The sequence below is a fragment of the Brassica napus genome, chromosome A3 (assembly GCF_020379485.1).
Source record: "Brassica napus cultivar Da-Ae chromosome A3, Da-Ae, whole genome shotgun sequence".
Taxonomy (NCBI): Eukaryota; Viridiplantae; Streptophyta; class Magnoliopsida; order Brassicales; family Brassicaceae; genus Brassica; species Brassica napus.
In genome coordinates, this window is record NC_063436.1 from 32,258,202 (window position 1) to 32,279,851 (window position 21,650).

At 29.3% G+C, this 21,650-nt stretch overlaps 3 protein-coding genes across 3 annotated transcripts; 2 read left to right on the top strand and 1 right to left on the bottom strand.

The window, feature by feature from the left end:
* Positions 1-480: 480 nt before the first annotated feature.
* Positions 481-2,057, top strand: LOC106396824 (homeobox-leucine zipper protein HAT22-like). The gene is made up of 3 exons (XM_013837325.3): positions 481-1,130; positions 1,218-1,297; positions 1,413-2,057. Exons 1-3 carry the CDS (start codon positions 687-689, stop codon positions 1,732-1,734), a joined length of 846 nt encoding a protein of 281 aa, XP_013692779.1. The 5' UTR covers positions 481-686; the 3' UTR covers positions 1,735-2,057.
* A 231-nt stretch (positions 2,058-2,288) lies between these two features.
* LOC106421956 (serine/threonine-protein phosphatase 2A 65 kDa regulatory subunit A alpha isoform-like) lies at positions 2,289-5,073 on the top strand. The gene is made up of 4 exons (XM_022708813.2): positions 2,289-4,340; positions 4,427-4,566; positions 4,646-4,712; positions 4,801-5,073. Exons 1-4 carry the CDS (start codon positions 4,320-4,322, stop codon positions 4,882-4,884), a joined length of 312 nt encoding a protein of 103 aa, XP_022564534.2. The 5' UTR covers positions 2,289-4,319; the 3' UTR covers positions 4,885-5,073.
* Positions 5,074-17,174: 12,101 nt separating this feature from the next.
* Positions 17,175-21,407, bottom strand: LOC106396817 (probable xyloglucan endotransglucosylase/hydrolase protein 7). The gene is made up of 4 exons (XM_013837312.3): positions 21,091-21,407; positions 20,894-20,994; positions 20,608-20,804; positions 17,175-17,770 (listed from the first exon to the last, which is right to left on the bottom strand). The coding sequence occupies exons 1-4, from the start codon at positions 21,338-21,340 to the stop codon at positions 17,377-17,379; spliced, it is 942 nt and encodes a 313-aa protein (XP_013692766.2). The 5' UTR covers positions 21,341-21,407; the 3' UTR covers positions 17,175-17,376.
* Between the last annotated feature and the right edge of the window lie 243 nt (positions 21,408-21,650).

Consider the following 21,650-nt stretch of genomic DNA (forward strand, 5'->3'; position numbering starts at 1 on the left):
CTTATAGATCCATTTTTTAGAAATTTGTTTTTTCAAAAAATATATTTTTTACATTTTCAAGACATTAGTTAATGAAAAATTGTACTTTTAAAAAAATACAATTGTGTTTAATAAAATCTCATTAGTTAAAAGTTATTGGAAATAGTTAATTAAGAAAAACAATGTATTAAAAAATATAATTTTAAATATTTTTTTAGTAAGTGTAAAAAAACTATAATATAGATTTTTTAGGAACGGATGGAGTAATATTGAATACGATAAATATCAGTATATGAATTTATGAAGTGGGAAGAATAGTTGCAAGTGGGGTGCTCATTCGGTCAACCTTTGTAACTGAGAAAATAAAAAGGCGAGTGTGGCATCACAATTTGATTAATTAACCACATTTATTTTTGAAAAATACAAAATAATCCTACGCAAAAATAAACTCGTTCATTTGATTAATTCTAATTATTAGCCACCCCACCCACCCACCCATAAAAAATTAATACAAAAAACAAAAAAAAAAGTCTGTTCTCCTTCTTAAGAAGAAGCCGCTTCGTTTCATTTCGTCCCAATTATCTTCCAAACTTCACCAAAAGCATTTCTTAACAAACAAAAACTTTTCTTCTTATCGTTATTACCTCTCAAGTTTTTGTAGCTTTTATTATAAGAATAGATTCGAAGATCATCTTTGTTTTCTTCAGATGGGTCTTGATGATTCATGCAACACGGGTCTTGTTCTTGGTTTAGGCCTCTCAATAACTCCTAATATTTACAATCCTGCCATCAAGAAAACTTCCGCAACCGTGGATCACCATCTCGATCCGTCGTTGACCCTAAGCCTCTCCGGTGAGAGCTACATGACCAAGACGGTTGATATGACCGTTGCCGGAGCTGGAAGCCAAGTTTGTCGGCAGACTTCGTCTCATAGCGGAATCTCATCTTTCTCGAGCGGAAGGGTAAAGAGAGAAAGAGATATCTGCGGCGAAGAAGAGGCCGGGGAGACGACGGAGAGAGTGGTGTGTTCGAGAGTGAGTGATGATCATGAAGACGAAGAAGGTGTTAGTGCTCGTAAAAAGCTTAGACTCACTAAACAACAATCCGCTCTTCTTGAAGATAGCTTTAAACTTCACAGCACTCTTAATCCCGTATGATATAGTTAATTATTTCCTTGGTTAATTTGTTCTTATTTTACGTTGAACATATCCTAATTAATATTTTTAAAATATTCGCAGAAGCAAAAACAAGCTCTTGCGAGACAGCTGAATCTAAGGCCTCGGCAAGTTGAAGTGTGGTTCCAAAACAGGAGAGCTAGGTAATTAAATTGACTAAATTTAAAGAATTTTTTGGTCCATGTATATTACATATTATTCTTTTTTTTTTGTAAACTACATTATTCTTATATGGCTCTTTTTTTTTTAATTGGGCAGGACAAAACTAAAGCAAACAGAAGTGGATTGTGAGTTTTTGAAGAAATGTTGTGAGACTTTAACGGATGAGAATAGAAGGCTTCAAAAAGAGCTACAGGATCTTAAGGCTTTAAAGATGTCTCAACCTTTCTACATGCATATGCCGGCAGCGACTTTGACGATGTGCCCTTCTTGTGAGAGACTCGGCGGTGGTGGTGGTGGTGCTGCAGGAGGCGGCGGAGGTACGGCAGAGGTTAATGGAGGGACAGCGAAAGGAGCTTTCTCCGTCGTCACAAAGCCTCGCTTCTTCAACCCTCTCACTAGTCCTTCTACAGCTTGTTAATTACTTATTAATTAATTTGTGTTTCCACGTCAAATTAGTGATTAGCTAGAAGGTAATCCAGAAAAGTCTTTTGAGTTAAAAATTGGGGAATGGTCTTTATAGATAAGACTCTTCAACGATCCCACTTTATTTTTCGGTGGGATTGTTGGTTGATGAAGAAAAATATAGTTTCGAATTATAGTTTTCATTTTGTAGAGAAAAATAAGAAGGCAATAGTACTTACTAATCCATCTTCTTTTGTTATTTTCTTCAAATATATTAGTATTATAATATAGTTTTGCTTGTATAATTAAATATCATATAATTTGTACAACTTTCATTGATTTATTGCGTCTTACCAAATGATTGTTTTGTTCACTTGAATATAAAACTGGTTTATTATATTTCTTATTGTAAGCATTTAATCAGATAAGGGTTATAATTTTGGTTCACACTTTAAAACGACGTAAACTACAAAACATATCGCTTGCTCCTTCCTTTCAAGGTTTTCTAAGCGTTCTTAGATTGGTTCTATTAACGGGAAGATCGGGTATATATTGTAAGTATCCTCTAAGATTTTATGATTACTAAGTTTCTAAAGTTCCATTATTCTTGACTAGTCGTTCATCGAAATGAGACACTGGTGCCAATTAGTTTTGTTTTCGACCGTAGAAACCAAGAATGGAAATATATTTAATTGGTAAAAATCCCACCAAGAAATAACACCATAATTTATAACGAAATAGATGGATCGAGAAACTGAGAACTTACAGAGGGTAGCAAAAAAAAAGAAGTTGAAGATTTGTAATCCGGTTAGCCAAACTATTCCAGCAAATCAATATATTATTTATAATATAAACCGAAATCTTGTTTTTATGTCGGAAAAATCGAATCTTGTTTTTAAATTAAACAATTATAAAAATTTAGCTCCAGATAAAATGATTTTATTTTAGATTATTCAACGCAAGAAAATTGGAAAATCATTTGATGGGTGTGAATGATTTTAAGTGAGGGAGATAAAGGGTGTGGGGCTAAGAGGTTAGCTCACGTGTATTGATACATCTCCTTAAACTCAGACCTTTTTTACTTATCCATCAATAATAACAATAATAATAATTTATAACAGAAATCTTAAAAAATACTACTATGATACTGACAAATTGGAAAAGCCAATAGCTTAATACGTACACAATGCTGAAAACTTGTTCACATATGTAATCAGATATTATCCAAAAATTACAACAACAAAAAGAAAATACCAGACTCGAATCACAACGCTTAATAGCAAAGAAAAGAAGTGTACAGATTATTTCATGAAAATAATTGGGAATAAATAATTCATTATAATATGAAAGAAATGTTCTTGAAAATTTGAAGTAGCGAGATGCAGATTATTTCATGAAAATAATTGGGGATAAATAATTCATTATCTATATATATAAAGAATGGTTTTCTCTCACCTCATGCTGCCACGTCATCACGGAGAGGAGGCTTTTGCCGACACGTCAGCGCTCAATCAGTCCCCTTTGCGTTTTTCTTTTCTTCTGTTCCGTCTGAATTTTAGGGTAGCTGGGCTTTTAGTTAATTAAATTAGTTTGCCCCAATATTTGGCCCGTTAGAAACCCGTGCTTAGGGTTGGTGGTTGTCTTCTTCTTTCAGAGGCGACCACGCCGATGTAATTCACCAACACAAACCCTCGATCTGAGTTCTGTAACGCCTCCCGATCCATAAACTCCAAGTTTTCCTCAACTAATGTTAATCAAACAAAATACCTCTTCAAAATACCTCTTCATTTTCCAACGTAACTGGTTCAAGCTTCCCCTATAAATGTCTCTCATTTCTTCGATGTGGAGTACAACGCAAAAGATTTGGCAAACGATTTCGAACAGCAATTATTTTCATAGCAAGCAATTCCGATGGCGCCTACGTACACGCTACTTGCCGACCTGAGAGCCGGGCGATGCTCTAACACCGCAGAGGTCCGTCTGCTGAGGTCCGTCTACAAATCTGTTTCATCTTGTCTTCACGTGTTTGTTTTTACAGAATATTGATGTTTTTTATTTTTTTCTTTAACGGCACCGTGTACTTATGCAAATACTTTACAATCAATTTAATGAATAAGTTCCAAGGGATTTTGTCTTTCGTCCACAACACCGTGTGGAAGGTGTTGTTTGGGAAGGTCAGTGGAATGGTTATTTACATATTAAATTAGTTGTTAAGAGTTTTCTGTGGACAGGAGTGTTTCTTGATAGTGAAAAGGAGCTTCTCGTCAACAGGTTTAGATTCCTCCATCTCTTTCCGTAAACACATGCTGCTGTTGCTGCTGCCTGCTATTTCACACATGATGAACTCACTAAGGTGTGGAAAACGATGGTAATCCCATTTTAAGAATTTCGTTGACAGTATACTAGCTTGGAGCCCTTTGCATTATGGCTGCAAGACAAGGTTTACCTTAAATCCTTTGATGTTGGTATTAATTAATCATCCACTTGTGATTCTGGATATTGACGTTGTTCTCCTCTCTCCTCTTTCAGGTCTACTCTATCCGTGAAGCTGCAGCAAACAACCTAAGGCGCTTTGCAGAAGAGTTTGGTCCTGAGTGGGCAATGCAACACTTGGTTCCACAGGTTTGTTCTTATTATCATCGGTATTCTTTGGGCTGCATAGATAATGTTCCATCTATTGACCTTTTTTTTTCTTTCAATGTAAACAGGTATTGGACATGGTCACAAATCCGCACTATCTACATAGGATGATGGTTCTACGAGCAATATCTCTCATGGCTCCTGTAATGGGATCTGAAATTACATGCTCTAAGTTTCTTCCGGTGGTGGCTGAGGCATCAAAAGACAGGTGATAACAATAGACATGACTTTGGCTAACTTCTTCAAAAAAACATCTTAGTTTTGACGTGTTGTGCGTATCTCTGCAGAGTTCCAAATGTCAAGTTCAATGTTGCAAAACTTCTGCAATCGCTCATCCCCATAGTCGACCAATCAGTAAGATGAGAGATTAAACATATAACACAATTGCATACAATATATAATGCAGGTTGTTGAGCTTTGTTTGTATTAAAAAAAATTGTAGGTGGTGGAGAAAACAATACGTCAGTGTTTGGTGGACCTGAGCGAGGACCCTGATGTTGTTGATGTTCGCTATTTTGCAAACTAAGCGCTTCGTTCCATTGACGATGCTGCAGTTGCACAATCCTAAATATCTTTTTCAAATGTGTTAGTGATATATAATCTTTAATTCTTTGTGTTCTTTGCTATTACCTGGTTTGTTTGTGTAAAACGTCATTTTCGATTGCTGGCTATGAACTGCATTTATATATTTGTGATATATAATCATTTAATTCTATTATTTGTGCTGCTGCCTGCTATTTCATTGGTTTGTTAATGTAAACAACTATGAAAATAACAACTAAAGGTAATAATCACTAGATGAGGGTCCTACATTGTTCACAAATGTCAAACGTTTAGCTTCACTCAAATATAAATTTACTTTGTATTGGGTTAATGTGTATATATTCCGAGTAAGTTTTTTTCTAGAATTTCACTAATTACTTGTGTGATGGAGATCAAAAAATATATTCAAAATAATAAATATGATATTCAGGGTTTACAGAAATATCAATTTAATTTTAGCCGGATTAAACTTTGATCGTAATTGCCACGTAGCATAATAACAATAAGCATGCAAGAAAAGAAAAAGAATTAAAAAAACAATCACTTGCCCAGATCGGGTCTTTTAATAAAAAAATATATTTAATCTTTGATAGCTTATACAATTCATTCTTAGGAATCAATATATGCTGATGACAAAAAAAAAACTTATACAATTCATTCATCTATTGATTCATGAACAAAAAAAAACTCTAGAGATATTCCTGTCATTATTAATAACTTTGCTATTTAAAATACTTTAAAATACGTTGTTGTTTTACTACAAAAAAGAAATACAAAACATATAGATAACAAACTGGAGATAAATATATAAAAATTCTAATACTTTCCGAAATACTATAGTCGATTAAATGAAAATTACAAAATCCTAATTATATGCTACGCTTAACTCTAAATTTTTGCAACTCCTTCGACCTTTAAAATTACAAGTTCACTTAACGATGGTACTTTACACCATAAGAATTCTTTACCATAATTAAATAATGGTTCAGTTATTAATATAGTTCAACATTGTATTTAAAAGCCACTTAAAAACACTATTAATAAAAATAACAGTCAATTCAACAAAAAACATTTACTCGACGTAAATGGTCCTTAAAACCAACTGATACAACAAGAAAAAAAAAACCCAACCTATATATGACATAGCTACGACCCATAATCCACATAGTTTACTAGATATCAACTTTACCTTCACCGATCTTGAAGGAACTAATAGACGTCCAACTGTGGAAGAAGAAAAGTGATACATGCATTGTATGCTTCGAAAATTACAATTATGGAAACAACATATACTATCTTCCTTGTGACCATAGTTTCTATTTTTCATGCATTGATCAATGGCTTCGTAAAAATATGAGTTGTCCCATATGTAGAAATAACCTATATCCCGATCACTTCGATTTAATATGAGGTTTCCTATGTTTTAATTCCCATTGATATCCTTTTTTGACTTTTGCTATTAATTTTGGAAAATAATTTTTTTTCATAGTTCTAAAATATATTATTTCTCACAACGTCATACACACAAATTAAAATGGATCAAATGCATCCTTTTTATACTACTGCAACTAATCTCTATCAAATGGATTAAACAAACCTTTTTCAACGTCTATTAGATACGCGCCGGAATGCCCCTAGTAAATATGAAAGAAACGTTCTTGAAAATTTGAAGTAGTGAGATGCTCTGTCTTTAAGGGGTAAGGTGGGACATGCTTCACGTGATTTTCTCTTCATTTTTTCTTCTCATGACCATGTTACATATATGTGGGATTAATTATATGACTTTTCATACTTCATACCTATATCTGTGGACCAAAAAAACAGTATACATACATTTATTATTTTATTTTTTTGAAAAAAGTATACATACATTTATTACACGTATACTCATTTTTGTTTAATAAATACACGAAAGCGAGACATATTTACTAACATATACATATATGAAAATGACGCGAGAGATATTCATAATGTAATTAATTACTTGATGCATGAACTCACATATATTACTTGATGCATGAACTCACATATATTCACTGATATACGATTCATGAATCTTCCAATTTCAAACGTACGTACACAAGATGCAGTTTACTAAGCTCATAATTCATACCATAATGGGCGGACTATTTTAGCAAACAAATAGACTCAAAAAAAAATACCAATCTTTAAAATTCAAACAAAGAGGTACTTTATTACGTAAATCTTGTTGTAACTAACAGTATACATTGGTTGAATATACATTGGTTGTCTAAAAAGAGGTCCAAGTCAAAAGAGACGTGGTTGATATCGATCTGCACAAGTGATATGGATTGTATGTTTTTATGATTTCACCGGAAGTAATACTTCTGTTATTTGGAAAAGAAGGGTGTAAAATTATTTTTATTTCTTTTGTTCGTGTATCGAAATTAATAGTAGAATGCTTTCGTACAAAAATGGAATAAAGGGATTATAACATGCGTGATGAACTGATGATGGCAGATGAGATGACGAGAGAGTCCACATGAAAATCATAAGATTGGTGACCCTGAAATTAATGTGGTGGACCATTTAATGATGAGACGACTTTCCGGGGAAATCGATGACCTTCTTGGAAGCTCAAATGTCATTCTTCTTTTTTGTGCAACCTAAAATCTCATTCGTTCTCTTTAATTTACTACTTTCTCATTATCCCTTTAACAATGATTAAATTTTACCATAAAAACATTTTAATCCAAATCTGATTTTACTATATGGTACTTTTCTCGTATATATTTTTCCCCTCTCAATATTTTTTTATTAAAGTTCTGAATCTAAAAGTTGGTACATGACAAAATCCAGTCTATTTTAAATTAATTCTCTTAGAAAACGTATTTAGGTGCACGAAAATTGAATTCATAACTTTGATTTTCTATTGGGTAATCTACGAATTTTGCCGAATAAGCTAACTCTTCGCTGGTCAATATTTTTTTTAATAAGTGACATGAGCTACTTTTTTCTATAAAATGATTTAACTAATGATTATGTATATTTTTACCCATTTGAACATTTTATATTATAGTTTATTAATACACTATAACAAGAACATTTCAAATACAAGTTTATTTAAAATTTAAATCGAAGTTATTAATTTATGTGAAAAATAGGATTTGAAATATTTGTGAAATGAAGACTATAATCAAAAGAAATATGTGGTCATTGGGGATATGCCCCAAGTTAAAAAAAAGTCAAGCAAATACAAAAGATTTAATATTAGACGGGGCAGATTGGGATGAGTAGTGACCAGTATTAAATCTGCCGAAATCAATTAATTTTTTTTTTTTTTTACAACAAATCAATTAATTATATACAGGACATGTTTTTGATGTCAAAAATAAATATAGAGGACATGTGTTTTATTTTGTGATATGAGTGTATATTAAGATTAGCATTGCATGGTATCCCTTATATATTATTTGAGAAGCATTGCAACATTTTTTTGTAACTACGTGTCATCACTAGAATGATTTTTAGAATCTTTAGAGAAATAGGTTGGTCCATTTAAATATATAATAAGCTTTTTATTAAACCATAATTAATACATTATTAATGTGATTCATTATTTCCTTCAATAAGATTACGGAATTGCCTAATGTGGCTAAAGTATATATGACAATTAATGAATTTGAATAATAAAGATTTGATAAAAATAAGTGTGTAATATAATTATATTTGTTTAATTTTAAGCTATTAAAATAAATTAAACAATCATAGTAACCATATAATAAAAATTAAAAAAAAATATTTATATATTATATTTAAAATTTTTAAAAACGAGTATAAATTACTAAAACTGTTAAAAGTTTTATATTCAAATTTTGTGATCTATGATATAAAACTTTTGTTATGACATGATACAAATAATTAAAAAATAATATAAGTTGAAAGTCTCATTTAATAAGTATCAAAAATAAAAGATATATAAATATATGTATCATTTTAAATTAAACTATATGCCATATAAAAATACATAAATATCATAATTTTGAAATTTACTTTGAACATTTTTTTGATAAAAAAATTTGAAAAAATATTGACAACTTAATTTTTTAAAATATTATACATTACTTAAACCATTATTCCCACAGTGAAAATTTTGTTATGAGTAATTTTGACTTTTTGCTATAACATATACAAATGACAAAAAAATATGAGCAAAAAGTATCATCTAATAAATATTAATATTAACATATACCATATATATGTTGCTATCATTTAAATTTAATTATATATCATATCAAATAGAATTTTTTTTTTTTGATTTATTAAATTTATTTATATGTTTGCACCAATTTAATTATATAAGTAGTAGATAATGACTTTTTAGTTATTCAATATATATTTATTATTTTATAATATGTTATAAACATATAATATATAAAATAATTTATATATATAATGTTTATTCCGCGCAAGGCGTGGATCTTAACTTAGTTAATATTATACTTGTGCTACTGACTAGTTATTTGGGGTTGGTTTCCTTCTTTTAATGATTGATAGATTTGCTTTACGGTCCACGTACGAACGTAATTAGTGTATTAAGAACAACAAAAGACATGTGTCGATTGCTGGTTAATTTGCCGGTTTGTCGATATCATGTTCCCCACTTTTCATTTTTAAAACATACTGCTATTTTTTAATCACTAAAAATAAATCATATTTTTGATATCTAGAATGATAATTCGTTTGCAAAAATTGATATTGCAACAAAGATAAGTTACATTTTTTTTGAACTTTAACAAAAAAACAAACAAAAGTTCGCATAACAAACCTTCTCGTCATACATAGATAACCTTTATACGCGTTATCAATATAATAGTGTAAAGTTCAAAAAAAAAAATATAATAGTGTATACGTTTGCTTTATATGAGCTGCTAATGGTGGGCTTAGTTTTATATTTCTTTCATCTCAAATTAAATGTTGTTGAGAGTTTTCACACACGAATAAGAAGTTTGGTTGTGTAATATAGTTCTTATAAATATAACACAAATTTGTGTCATAGTTTAAATAATCTGTATTAAGATATATAAATTTATATAAAGCAAGAATAAAATGCTAACACAACAGTATATGATATACTACTATTTAAAAGGTGGCTTAATTATATGAGAAATTATTGGGTTCACCTCCTAGGTGAATCTATAGGTTCACCAACCAATGAAAATTGATTATTTTATATACAGATTATTTTAAAAAATGAAACAAAATATTTAGAATTTATTTTTTAAAATAAAAGTATAGAAAATAAATAAAAAGTATAATAACAATGAAAAATGATTTTTTTAACCGTTCATACTAAACACTAAACCCTAAACCCTAAACATGAAACTCTAAACCCTTAGGTAAATACTAAACTCTAAACCCTTGGATAAATCCTAAATCCATGGATAGACTCATAACCCTTGGAATATCTCTTTACCAAAGGGTTTAAGGTTTAATATATAGGGTTTAAAGTTTAGGTTTTAGGGTTTAGTATGAACGACTTTTACAATATTAAAAAATTCTTGTTTTACAGCTGCTACTATTTTTTATTTTTTATTTTATTTTACCCGAGGGTTTAAGGTTTATCCAAAGGTTTAGGGTTTCGTGTTTAGGATTTAGGGTATAGGGTTTATTATGAACGACTTTAAAAATGTTAAAAAATTGTTTCTTATTGCTATTACATTTTTTTATTTACTTTTTATCCTTTTATTTAAAAAAATAAATTCTAAATATTCTGTTTCTTTTAAAAAAAAAAAATCTGTATACAAAATAATCAATTCTCATTGGTTGGTGAACCTATACGCTGAACCCAAGAATTTCTCTAATTATATACGCTGAATAAGACGCTTAAAGCTTTTAACCCAATTAATGTTAAAAAAAAAAAGCTTTTAAGCTAATCAACATTGGTTCCTCAATACCTAAACGTCATGATATGATTTCTCAGACCTTGGCATATGAGTATATATTTTAAGTTTTTAACCAGTGTAATTCTATTAATTATTACTTCCCTTAAATTTTCTTGTTTCCGTGCTTTTATAAATATAGTCTTACTGGTGTGACTGCAGCGTTTGAGGTTACGGAAGTTTGCGGATGCAGGGGATTACAGTTTTAAGCGGTTCTAAAAATTTTGTACGATTGGTACTGCGGTTAAAAATTGGTGCGTTTGCGGGATACTTATGACTCGTTAACCACCAAATACAACAGCGGTTAAATAATAAATTAATAATATTTATATTTTATATAATTATAAAAATATTAAACATCATAATATTATAATAAAAATAAAAATTATATTTATAAAATTATAATTTAATTTTTATATTATACATGTAGAATTATACATGTAGTCATTATATCATGTAGTACTATTTTTCCAGAAACGTACCGGGCCTTTCACAGTAGCAAAATGTGATTGTAAAACTCTGAATGCACGTTCTACATCTTGCCTACATGCTTTTTGTTGCGCTGCAAAATATTTTTTCTTTTGACCTACTGGCTCATGAATATCTTTTTTATTTATTTTATTTGTAATTATAAAAATTTAAAATTAGTATGTAAACATAGAGGAAAAAATAGCAATATCTATTATAGAAGAAAAAATCGAGGTGAGTTGAAATAAATTTTTCTCTATTATAACATGAGTGCATTACTCTTTGAGACACTTTTTCAGTTTTTTGACACAATAAGACACATTGTGCCTGAGGGACACATTCACGGATTCCGAGAGAATTTCGTGACGAAATTGCCCTTCTGTCCACCGAAAGAAGAGAACTGAAATGAGTTACTTTTTGTTAATAGTTAGATTGACTAGTCAAGAGTTAATTTGTTTTTTGTGAGAAAAAGTTATTATGGTAGGTATATAGAAAGAATGATATTTTTAAGCCATCAGATGTGGGAAGTGAAACTAAATCGTAGGGTTGGGTTTATTTGATTTTTTTTTAAATTAATATTCTCATTTCTCCTCTATTTCTCATATCTCACGATGTAAACTTTATCTCTTCTTTTTTCATCTCAAATCTGCTTCCCCAACTCAATCTTATATTACTCAGAATAAAGTGTTAAACAATTTTGTATTTTTTTATTTTTTTTTTATTTGTCTGACTAGTTGGGTAGTTTGGTCTAGTTAAGAAAAAAGAAAGAATGAGTCAAATCATAGTTGGGGTTAGAAAGGACAATAGACACAAAGAAAGTGTCTCTCCAGCAAGAAGTGATTATATGTGTTAATGAAAAGTAAGAATGTATCTTAGGATGTAAATTTTTCTTATAACATATAGAGATAAATATAAGAGTGGGTTGGCGATGTTCTAAAACTCTTAGATAAATAATTGGGACATTATCGAGGAAGAAGATGGGACTATTGAATAGCTGGGACATTGGCTCCGAATGGTAACATCGGATTGAGCGGTGCGGGACAAGCGGTTTGACTGCGGTGCGGTTTTGACAGTTATAAAAACGTATAAATATATGGTATATGTAGAGATTTTTGTTACTGTTAACTGCGGTGCGGTGCGGGACGGATGTTACCATTCGAAGCCATTGTAGAATTACTAGATGCGGCTCATATATAGCATGTCATATCATATAATATATCTAGTCAAAAAGCAAGAGATACGGTAGTGTGTGCTCATTTTTCTTCACTCATGGTGTACCATGTTACAAGAACTTTGACACCTCTTAAGTGATTGATGCATTAAATATGGAAAACCATGTGATTTTGTTACTCCTCCTCCGGACTTTCTGTCAACTCTATTTCTGATTCTCGAGATTTTTGTTGCTTTGCGTTAAAACATTCTCCTTCGATTTCAGAATGATCCATGTTTTAAAAAAAAAATATTTCTAAAAAATTCATATTTTACCTTTTTAATATATGTAATAATAAAAAATTATAAATTTTAAAGACATAAATTATATTTACTGAACTTTGATTAGTTAAAAATTATAAGAAATATTTAAACATAGAAAACAATGCATTTATTGTCAAAATTTTACGTCTTTTCTTAATAAGTGTGAAAACTCTAGAATATAAGTTATTTTGAAACGGATGGAGTTTTAAGTTTAGTATATATACTTTCTTACATGATCCATCTACTATATCATTTTTTTTTATTTCTACAAAATATTATTCAAAATTGCCAACTGTTATCAAAGATCTAATATATCATATCTCTCTCGTAGTTAGGTTGGAAAATAACCTACCTACCTTTCAGTTTAAAAGAAAGAAAACTTGCAATATTTAGTGAAAGTTTGCATTTATTTAATCGTTTATTGGACAAAATTTTCAAAACAACATGTGGTTCTCATGAGTTCGTGATCCATTTTGCCAAATCATTTTATCTTTAGTGATCTACTTGACACATCAAACATTCTCTTTTTGAGTCAAGACCGTATGTGGATGTTCCTCTAACAATTACATTCTTATTATAGAATATTGTCTTTTCACATGAATTCGAAGTTAGGAGATACGTCTAAATTTTAACTTATGAAACTTGAAGTACAAAACATAATAATAAATAATTATATGAAAATCCCTTTCAAAACAAAAGCATCTGATGTATACCAAAAAATCCTCATGATTGATGACGAAATGTATTATACGTGTGGTTGATCAGTGAAGAAGAGTTATAAAATAATTTATGTTGTTGTTGTTAACTTGTTATCATTTTAAATATAGATGTTTGTGATGTTATTATATGTCCAAATCAAGATAACATTTTCTTAGATAAAATCCTGATATTTTTGTGTTAGCGTACAAGCTTAAACAATGACATTTTCTTTCAAAAAGTGTTTGGAATGTTAAATTTTACCAAAAACTTAGAAATTTGAGAATTTGTATATTTACCTAATTCACACTGATAGATATGCAATTTTTTTTAATATACCATGTTTAAAAAAAAGTAATATACCTTGTTTTGCAGATAGACTCGGCCAACTGACAAACAAAAAATAAATAAGAACTCTTAAACTGAGTATGAGGAGAGAATTTCAAACTATTATATTTTTCTATACGATGGTGTGCGTTGTGAAAAGATTATTTATTAGTAAATTTCTGTCTGAATATAGCTAAAGGTGATTGCAAACTAAGTACCTGATGTTACCCTAAAACAACACTTATATACCATAACTCATAACTTTAGACTTTAGTGTCCAATATATTTGTTATTTAACTCATACATATAAACTCACATTTTTGTCGACTAAGCTCACATTTGAATATAGTAGTTTTTGATTCTGATAGACAGTATATGTTGTAAAATAAAAAGTGTAAAAAAATTTTGAAAATACAAATGAGTCAGAGAGAGACATGGCAAAGCTAAAGATCTTCACAAATTTACGTAGTCGCCCCCATACATTTAATATAGTTACTAGATTTTGATCCGCGCTTAAAAAACAAAGATTTGTTTTTAAAATTAAATAATTGTTTTAAACGAATTTCTATAAGATAGTGTATAAGTTTGAGCATACTTATCCAAAACATCTAATCAAACTGTACCAAATAAAAAAGCAATCAAAAATTGGACTAAAATTCATAAATAACCGAGCATATAATACATGCATGTAACCGGAAAACTGAAACTGAACTGAGAACCAAATGGGTTTCTGAATTTTAATATGCAAATTATATACTTACAAATATTAATTATATTTAATTCATAGATGACCAAATACCCTAACAATACTTATTTATAAATCAAATTACCCGGAAAAAATAAATTATCTGAATATTTTTTATTCAAAAAGTTTAAATTATCGTTTTTTTATCCGAACAATACAAATTAGTTGATATCTAAACTGAAAACCCTCAAATTATCTGATTTTTATATTTATAAAAATCACCCAAAAAATCAGAATCAAACCGGAATTGAATCGGACCCATATCTTTTGCAAATTAGCTGTTTCCAACTTTGCTACAAAACCTAGCCAAAGACTTAAATAACCCAACTGAAACCAAACCAAACTTTGTAAATACCTGGACATTTTCTAAATTTTATAATCAGAACACCTAAAACCAAAATACCCAAACTAAAACCAAATAATGAGGACTAATCGTGCATCTACATTTAAATAGTACGAATAATATATTCTATTTTTACAAATTATTTAAATCATTTTAGTGGAGTACCTATGTGGTTTATAAACGAATTAAAATATAAGCATTATTTTATATTTGATCCAAACCCGTGATCGAACGCTAAACCCGATGACCGTATATAATCCAAACTAATGTATGTTCCTCTATCAGAGGTTTTACCAATTGGTATGTTTTTACAAAATTTGGATATAATGAAAATCTATTAACTAAAAATACGATAAAATCCAAAAATTTGTTATTAACCTGTGAACCGACACTGCTTGATCCGACAAAAAAAACAAAAAACTTATAATATTTGAATTGTCGTATCAAATAAATACATTGTATTTATGCTATGTATTTTAATTTATAGGTTTTGTGACGATCAATACTATTATAGTTTTAACGTAGATTATTTATTTCTTTGGCTTAGAAGCATACAATGAGCTTATTTTATCTATTAATTAAATTAAATTTTTAATTAAATACTATTCAGATTCATGTTCACATGAGCAATTCACTTTTTCTTAGTGTTACAATCAATATATATATATATATATATAACTGACATATCCCAGAACAACTTTTGCATATGGCAAGTATGGAAGAAAGTGAATATCGCAAGGTGGAAAAACGATATGTGATTAAAATATATTTGATTTGTTTAGTTATAACTTCCGGTTAATTATAGGAGAAAATATAGGATATGAACCATTGATTGATATTGCATAGTTATATTAACTATTATATGGTCAAACAATTAAATAATAAATAGTAATAAATATAGATATGTCCAACAACCTTTTTAAGTAAATTTATTAAAATTTCTTCTATTTTAATAGTATTGATGAGCCGTAGCAATATAGTTTTTTTTAATAAAGTATACGAATTTCATTTAAAATGAGATTGTTTGTTTGTTACAAAAGGTTAAAGCAGTTTGCAAAATTGTTTGTGTTACATCAAATTACATCATCACTTTTCATTTACTTATCGCTAACATTTGATAGAAGATGGAAACAGCCGAGAAGTTTCAAGTTGTATGTAAAGGAAAGACAAAGAAAAAGCATTAGCTTAGTCACCACTCACCACTCATATTCGTCACAAAAGTTACAAATTTGGACCATCCCTTAACGGACCCCATTAATCTTATCTTTTTAACTGATTTATCCCATCACTTTCTTTTTGATCAAATCAAACCATGTTTTGTAGACCTGTAGCCACTCTTGTTTCCCATGCTGATTGCTGACCTCATCTAATCATATTTTCGTCATCACATTCATCATCTTTTGCCATCTTCAGCATTAGATTTGCATATCCATTATCCACCCATCAATATCAACGTAAGAGAATTGTTTGAAACTTCTTCGCTAAAATTTGTTGATGGGCTCATTTGATCAGGTTATAAGAGGTGTTGCTGCTTTACATAGTACATCATATACAAAAAAAAAAAAAAAACCCTAACCTTTTTCATAACCTAAAAAGACCTATCCGACCGGACTAGTTATACTTACATGCTATATATGTAGGATTTATTATATGATAGATTTTGAACCACGAGAGAGAATTAAGAGAAAAAAACGCTTTGGAGAGGTTCCGTATTTTTTGCAACGACAATAATAAAAAAGATACCATCAATTTTTTTGGTTTGTATATATCTAGACGAGCTCTTTCTTATGTCTAAAAAAAACTATCATCTTATTGCCTCAAAGCCCACTATGATGATGTGAAAGATAAGACTGAAAGATTAGGTCCATTAAGTTAAAATTAATTCCCAGACCCAAGTGCAAAGACAACCCCCATCATGAAAAGATTGTAAACCCTACACAGTTTAGTTTTTTTTTTTAATATTAACCAAGGGTATCCAGCGGACGAAATCCAACCGACTAATCCCATGGAAGCCTATCCAACAGTGCTAGACAAGCCCATGAACTAGCAATTTCGCATTGGAAGAGAATCGATCCCTGGCCTAGACCAACATAGCAACTCTTCATCCAGTGAAAACCGTTAGACAACCACGATGTGTTTCTAGTTTATTTTCAAGCATAAAATAATAGAGCTAATATAATATGTAAAAATGTATTTTTATTAAATACTTATTTGATTTTCTTTTTGGTTAGATTGATTTGCATTTTTTTGTCCAGAGCAACTTTTGGTAAACTGAACCAAAAACCAAATAACCCTTCTTACAAACAAACGTGGTTCTCTTCGCAAGATAATATAGATCAATATATAACAGAATGAAAACAAAGTACAATTTGAAAGATATATTTGAACATTTGACCACAACCAGATTGATTATGAGTAGTTCATAGCATACAATTCAAGACTCGTCAATCACACTACAAAGTTGCTGGTGGAACCACTTGGCATTTGATCTTGTTTTTGAGACATTATACGTTTGTTGGATCATATTCCGGCAGAGCATTCCGGGGGAGGGACAGGAAAACGAGACTTATCGGTACAGTAATCATAGATCATATGGTTCACTCGGACCCATCTATAACTTCGAGCCTCAACTGGAGTCAATTGGTGGTGGTAAGCACTGCCTTCCCACCAGTTCTTTGGATTAGCTGGACAACCTGCTGGTCCCGGAACCGAACATCCTTCTATATCAAAATCTTTATAGTACGCATAAAATGGAGCTTCCGACCAATTAATTTGCTCTATTCCTCCACGTGTTGCCCAATCATCGGCTTCCCATAATGTGGAATATACACCCATTGGTTGGAATCTTGGGTATGGTACTTTCCTAGCCTCGTTGTTCTTATAAACCCTAATGGGGACATTGTCTACGTAGAACCTACACACCACACATATTAAACGTTTATAAAATGAATATTATATCTTATATAATTTATAGCAACAAACAGATCCATATATTTGAAAAATAATTGTTCTTAAATATATGGGACCTTTATGAATGTACCCAAAACAAATATGCTGTCTCTTTCATTCTCTTACTATATGGCCCGTGGCCGACACAATATAATTAAACCAATCATCTCCCTCGTGACAATATGAAAAGACAGGAATAGTTAACCGAATCCCTTATATATTAATTGAGGAACATTTGAAAAGATGTAACCTCAATTTTGTATTAATTAAAAGAGGCCCCAATGCATAGGTGGCACTCAATTAGGTAGTCAATTACATTCAATTGAAAAATAAGTAGGTCCACATTCAATTTTTATATGTTATTAGATACATAAGTTGGTCAAACTATATGATATAATGATATGATATGATATTTTCTTTCCTTAAATAAAACCTACGGAATTACCATAAATGACTAATATATATATGACAATTAATGAGTTTAATAATAAAGATTTGATAACAATGTATATCTCCTCCATCATTTTTTGTTTAATTTTATATTATTAAAATAAATTAAACAATCAAATTAGCTATAAAAATAAAATTTAGATTTTTTCGTATATGTTATATTTTGAATTTTTAAAAACGACAATAAATGACTAAAGCTATTAAAATTATTATGTTAAAAATTAATGATCAATGGTTTAACATTTTTATTATAAGAAGATACACATGATTTTAAAACCATATGAGTAAAAAATATCATTTAATAATAAAATAAATAAATATATATATATATTAAACACTATATACCATAAGATTACATAAATATTTTAATATTAAAACTTTCAATGAATTTTCAAGAACATTTATAAATTATAAACTTATTAAAGATTTCAGATTGAAAATTTTGTTATCGATGATTTAAATATTTTGTTATAAAACGATATGAACGATCATAGAACCGTATGATTATAAATTCTTATTTAATAAATAACTATACAAAATATACTATTCCTAAAAAAATAGGTTGGTCCATCTTAACTTATATTACACTTTTTATTAAACTAACTATCGAATTGATAAATAACGTACCAAAAAATGTTTTGCATTTTCCTTAAATAAAAGCTACGAAATTACCTAATATGATTAACGTATATGTGAAAATTAATTATAATGAATAATAAATATTTGATAACAATTTTTGTATCTTAGTTATTTTTTTAATTTCATATTATTAAAATATATTTAAAAATCAAATTAAATATATAATAAAAACATTTATAATTTTTCTTATATGTTATATTTTGAATTTTTCAAAACGTCTATAAATTATTAGAAATTTGAAGATCCCCACTCTGAAAATTTTGTGATCAATAGATTATTGTTTTTGTCATAATAAGTTACAAATGATCATAAAATTGTATTAATATGAACTTTTATTTAATATTATAAGAAGATACACATTATTTTAAAACCATATGAGTAAAAAATATCATTTAATAATAAAACATATATATTTATATATATATATATATATATATATATATTATACTATATACCATAAGATTACATAAATATTCTAATATTAAGACTTTCAATGAATTTCCAAAAACATTTATAAATTATAAACTTATTAAAGATTTCACATTGAAATTTTTTGTTATTGATGATTTAAATATTCAGTTATAAAATGATATGAATGATCATAGAACTGTATGATTATAAATTCTCATTTAATAAATGACTATATAAAATATACTATTCTTAGAAAAATAAGTTGGTCCATCTTGACTTACATTATATTTTTTATTAAACTAACTATCGAATTGATAAATAATCTACCAAAATTGTTTTTGCACTTTCCTTAATTAGAAGCTACGAAATTACCTAATATGATTAACGTATATATGAAAATTAATTATTATGAATAATAAATATTTGATAACAATTTTGGTATCTTAGTTCTTTTTTTTTAATTTTATATTATTGAAAGATATTAAAAAAATCACATTAAATATATAATAAAAACATTTATATTTTTTCTTATATGTTATATTTGAATTTTTCAAAACGTCTATATATTATTAGAAATTTGAATATTCCTACTCTGAAAATTTTGTGATCAATAGATTATTTTTTTGTTATAATAAGTTACAAATGATCATAAAATATAACGCATATGAATTTTTATTTAATAAATATTCAAACTAAATAATATATATATATATATATATAAACACTAATGATTTAAAGCAATAAGATTGGCTGATCAATTTAGTCGTCCAGTTGAAATCTTTTAAAAGCTTGTGAAAGACTAAAGTCAAAGTAAATATGGATTTAGAATAGTAGTTATATTTTACTAACCAAATACCGAAAAAAACCGAACCGAACCGAAACCAACCCGATATCTGGATTGAACACCCATAATCCAAATGAAGCCAAACTATTGTTTAATTCTTCAAAATATAATAAAAATAATAACTTAATCCCGCGCAAGGCGCGGGTCTTATCCTAGTCTTATAGTAGTAAGAACACCTCAATTTTCGTGGAACCTCATAGATAAAATTCTTAAAACAAAGTTCTAAGAATCTTTAAAAGCCCCACAATTATTTATATATATATAATATATACATATATATATATATATAATACATATATTAAGAATTCTAATGGAGAGAACCCTATTGGAGATGGTCTAAATTATTGGTTAATTTATTCCCGTTAAATTAACTATATGTTACATTTATTCTAATAATTAGTCAGATAAAGTGATTTTTTATAGAACTCAAGTGTTATTACTGGTTACATATGACTTACACAATACGGAGATGGTTCCATGAAATGGCGTATTCGTGGAAGTCACGAGAAGGGTCAAACCAAAGGTTCACTCTTTGCTCTCTATCGCCTTTACCATGAGCAAATACGTTAGTTTGCACAGTGTAAGGCTGTCCACTTCGGTTTCCCAGGAATTCAAAATCTAGTTCATCTCTTACAGAATCTGTATCCGAATTCATCTGCGCAATAATTACATATATCGATGTATTTATATTATAACCAAAGGTTTTTAAATGTAGTAAACTTAAAATATTTGTATACATATTACATAGAACGCAGCAACTGTTCCTGCGGAATCACCGGGGATGAGTTTAATTTTCATGCTAACGCGGCCAAACAAATACTGCTTCTTCGAAGCGAACCCACATCCTAAACCAACAATGTTAACCAAAATATTTTAAAAATGGATTTGAAGGTATATATTAATTAGGTTTGAATAGAATTGATTATGATGCATGTAAGAACCTGAGCTAGGGTCCAACTTGAGCTGAATGGCTCTTCCTCCATCGATTTGAGTGATATGAGTATCGGACCACGTGATCCTAAAGTCATCCGCAAACTTAGCCGGTTTACTTAAAACCGGCCGGTACAATGCTGCAAATAAGCATAAGCTTATAAAGAAAGCATTCCTTGCAGAGAAGAGTGACACCACCATTGTTGCTTTGTAGTTGAATATTAATGAAAATCTTGTAATGATGGGTTTGATCGAAGCCATATTTATTTATAGAGGCACGCAGGTAATGTACGTATACTTATTGTTTTATTGGGGAAGGTATCATTTACATTTAGAGCTTAGCTTTTCAGTACAGCTAGCCACTGATCGAGCGTTTCAAATTTGTTTGGACCTACCACTTTTCTATTATTGTTGTTATTATTACCTTTTAATATTCATCGAATTTGTCTTTTTTTTCTTTCCCCACCCCAATCTTACTGTTCTTTCACTCTTTTTTTTTGGTAAAATCTTTCACTCTTTTTGTTATTTGAATTTGATTTATTTCGTCCACTTTCTGGCAAAACTAATCAAA

Bases quoted from the DNA above. Each gene is read 5' to 3' on its own strand.
- LOC106396824 (XM_013837325.3), top strand. From the start codon at position 687: ATGGGTCTTGATGATTCATGCAACACGGGTCTTGTTCTTGGTTTAGGC. The intron at 1,131-1,217 runs GTATGATATAGT...AAATATTCGCAG, and splicing joins TTCACAGCACTCTTAATCCC to AAGCAAAAACAAGCTCTTGC. The intron at 1,298-1,412 runs GTAATTAAATTG...TTAATTGGGCAG, and splicing joins TTCCAAAACAGGAGAGCTAG to GACAAAACTAAAGCAAACAG.
- LOC106421956 (XM_022708813.2), top strand. From the start codon at position 4,320: ATGCAACACTTGGTTCCACAG. The intron at 4,341-4,426 runs GTTTGTTCTTAT...CAATGTAAACAG, and splicing joins TGCAACACTTGGTTCCACAG to GTATTGGACATGGTCACAAA. The intron at 4,713-4,800 runs GTAAGATGAGAG...AAAAAATTGTAG, and splicing joins TCCCCATAGTCGACCAATCA to GTGGTGGAGAAAACAATACG.
- LOC106396817 (XM_013837312.3), bottom strand. From the start codon at position 21,340: ATGGCTTCGATCAAACCCATCATTACAAGATTTTCATTAATATTCAAC. The intron at 20,995-21,090 runs GTTCTTACATGC...TTGTTGGTTTAG, and splicing joins CAAGTTGGACCCTAGCTCAG to GATGTGGGTTCGCTTCGAAG. The intron at 20,805-20,893 runs GTAATATGTATA...ATTATTGCGCAG, and splicing joins GAACAGTTGCTGCGTTCTAT to ATGAATTCGGATACAGATTC.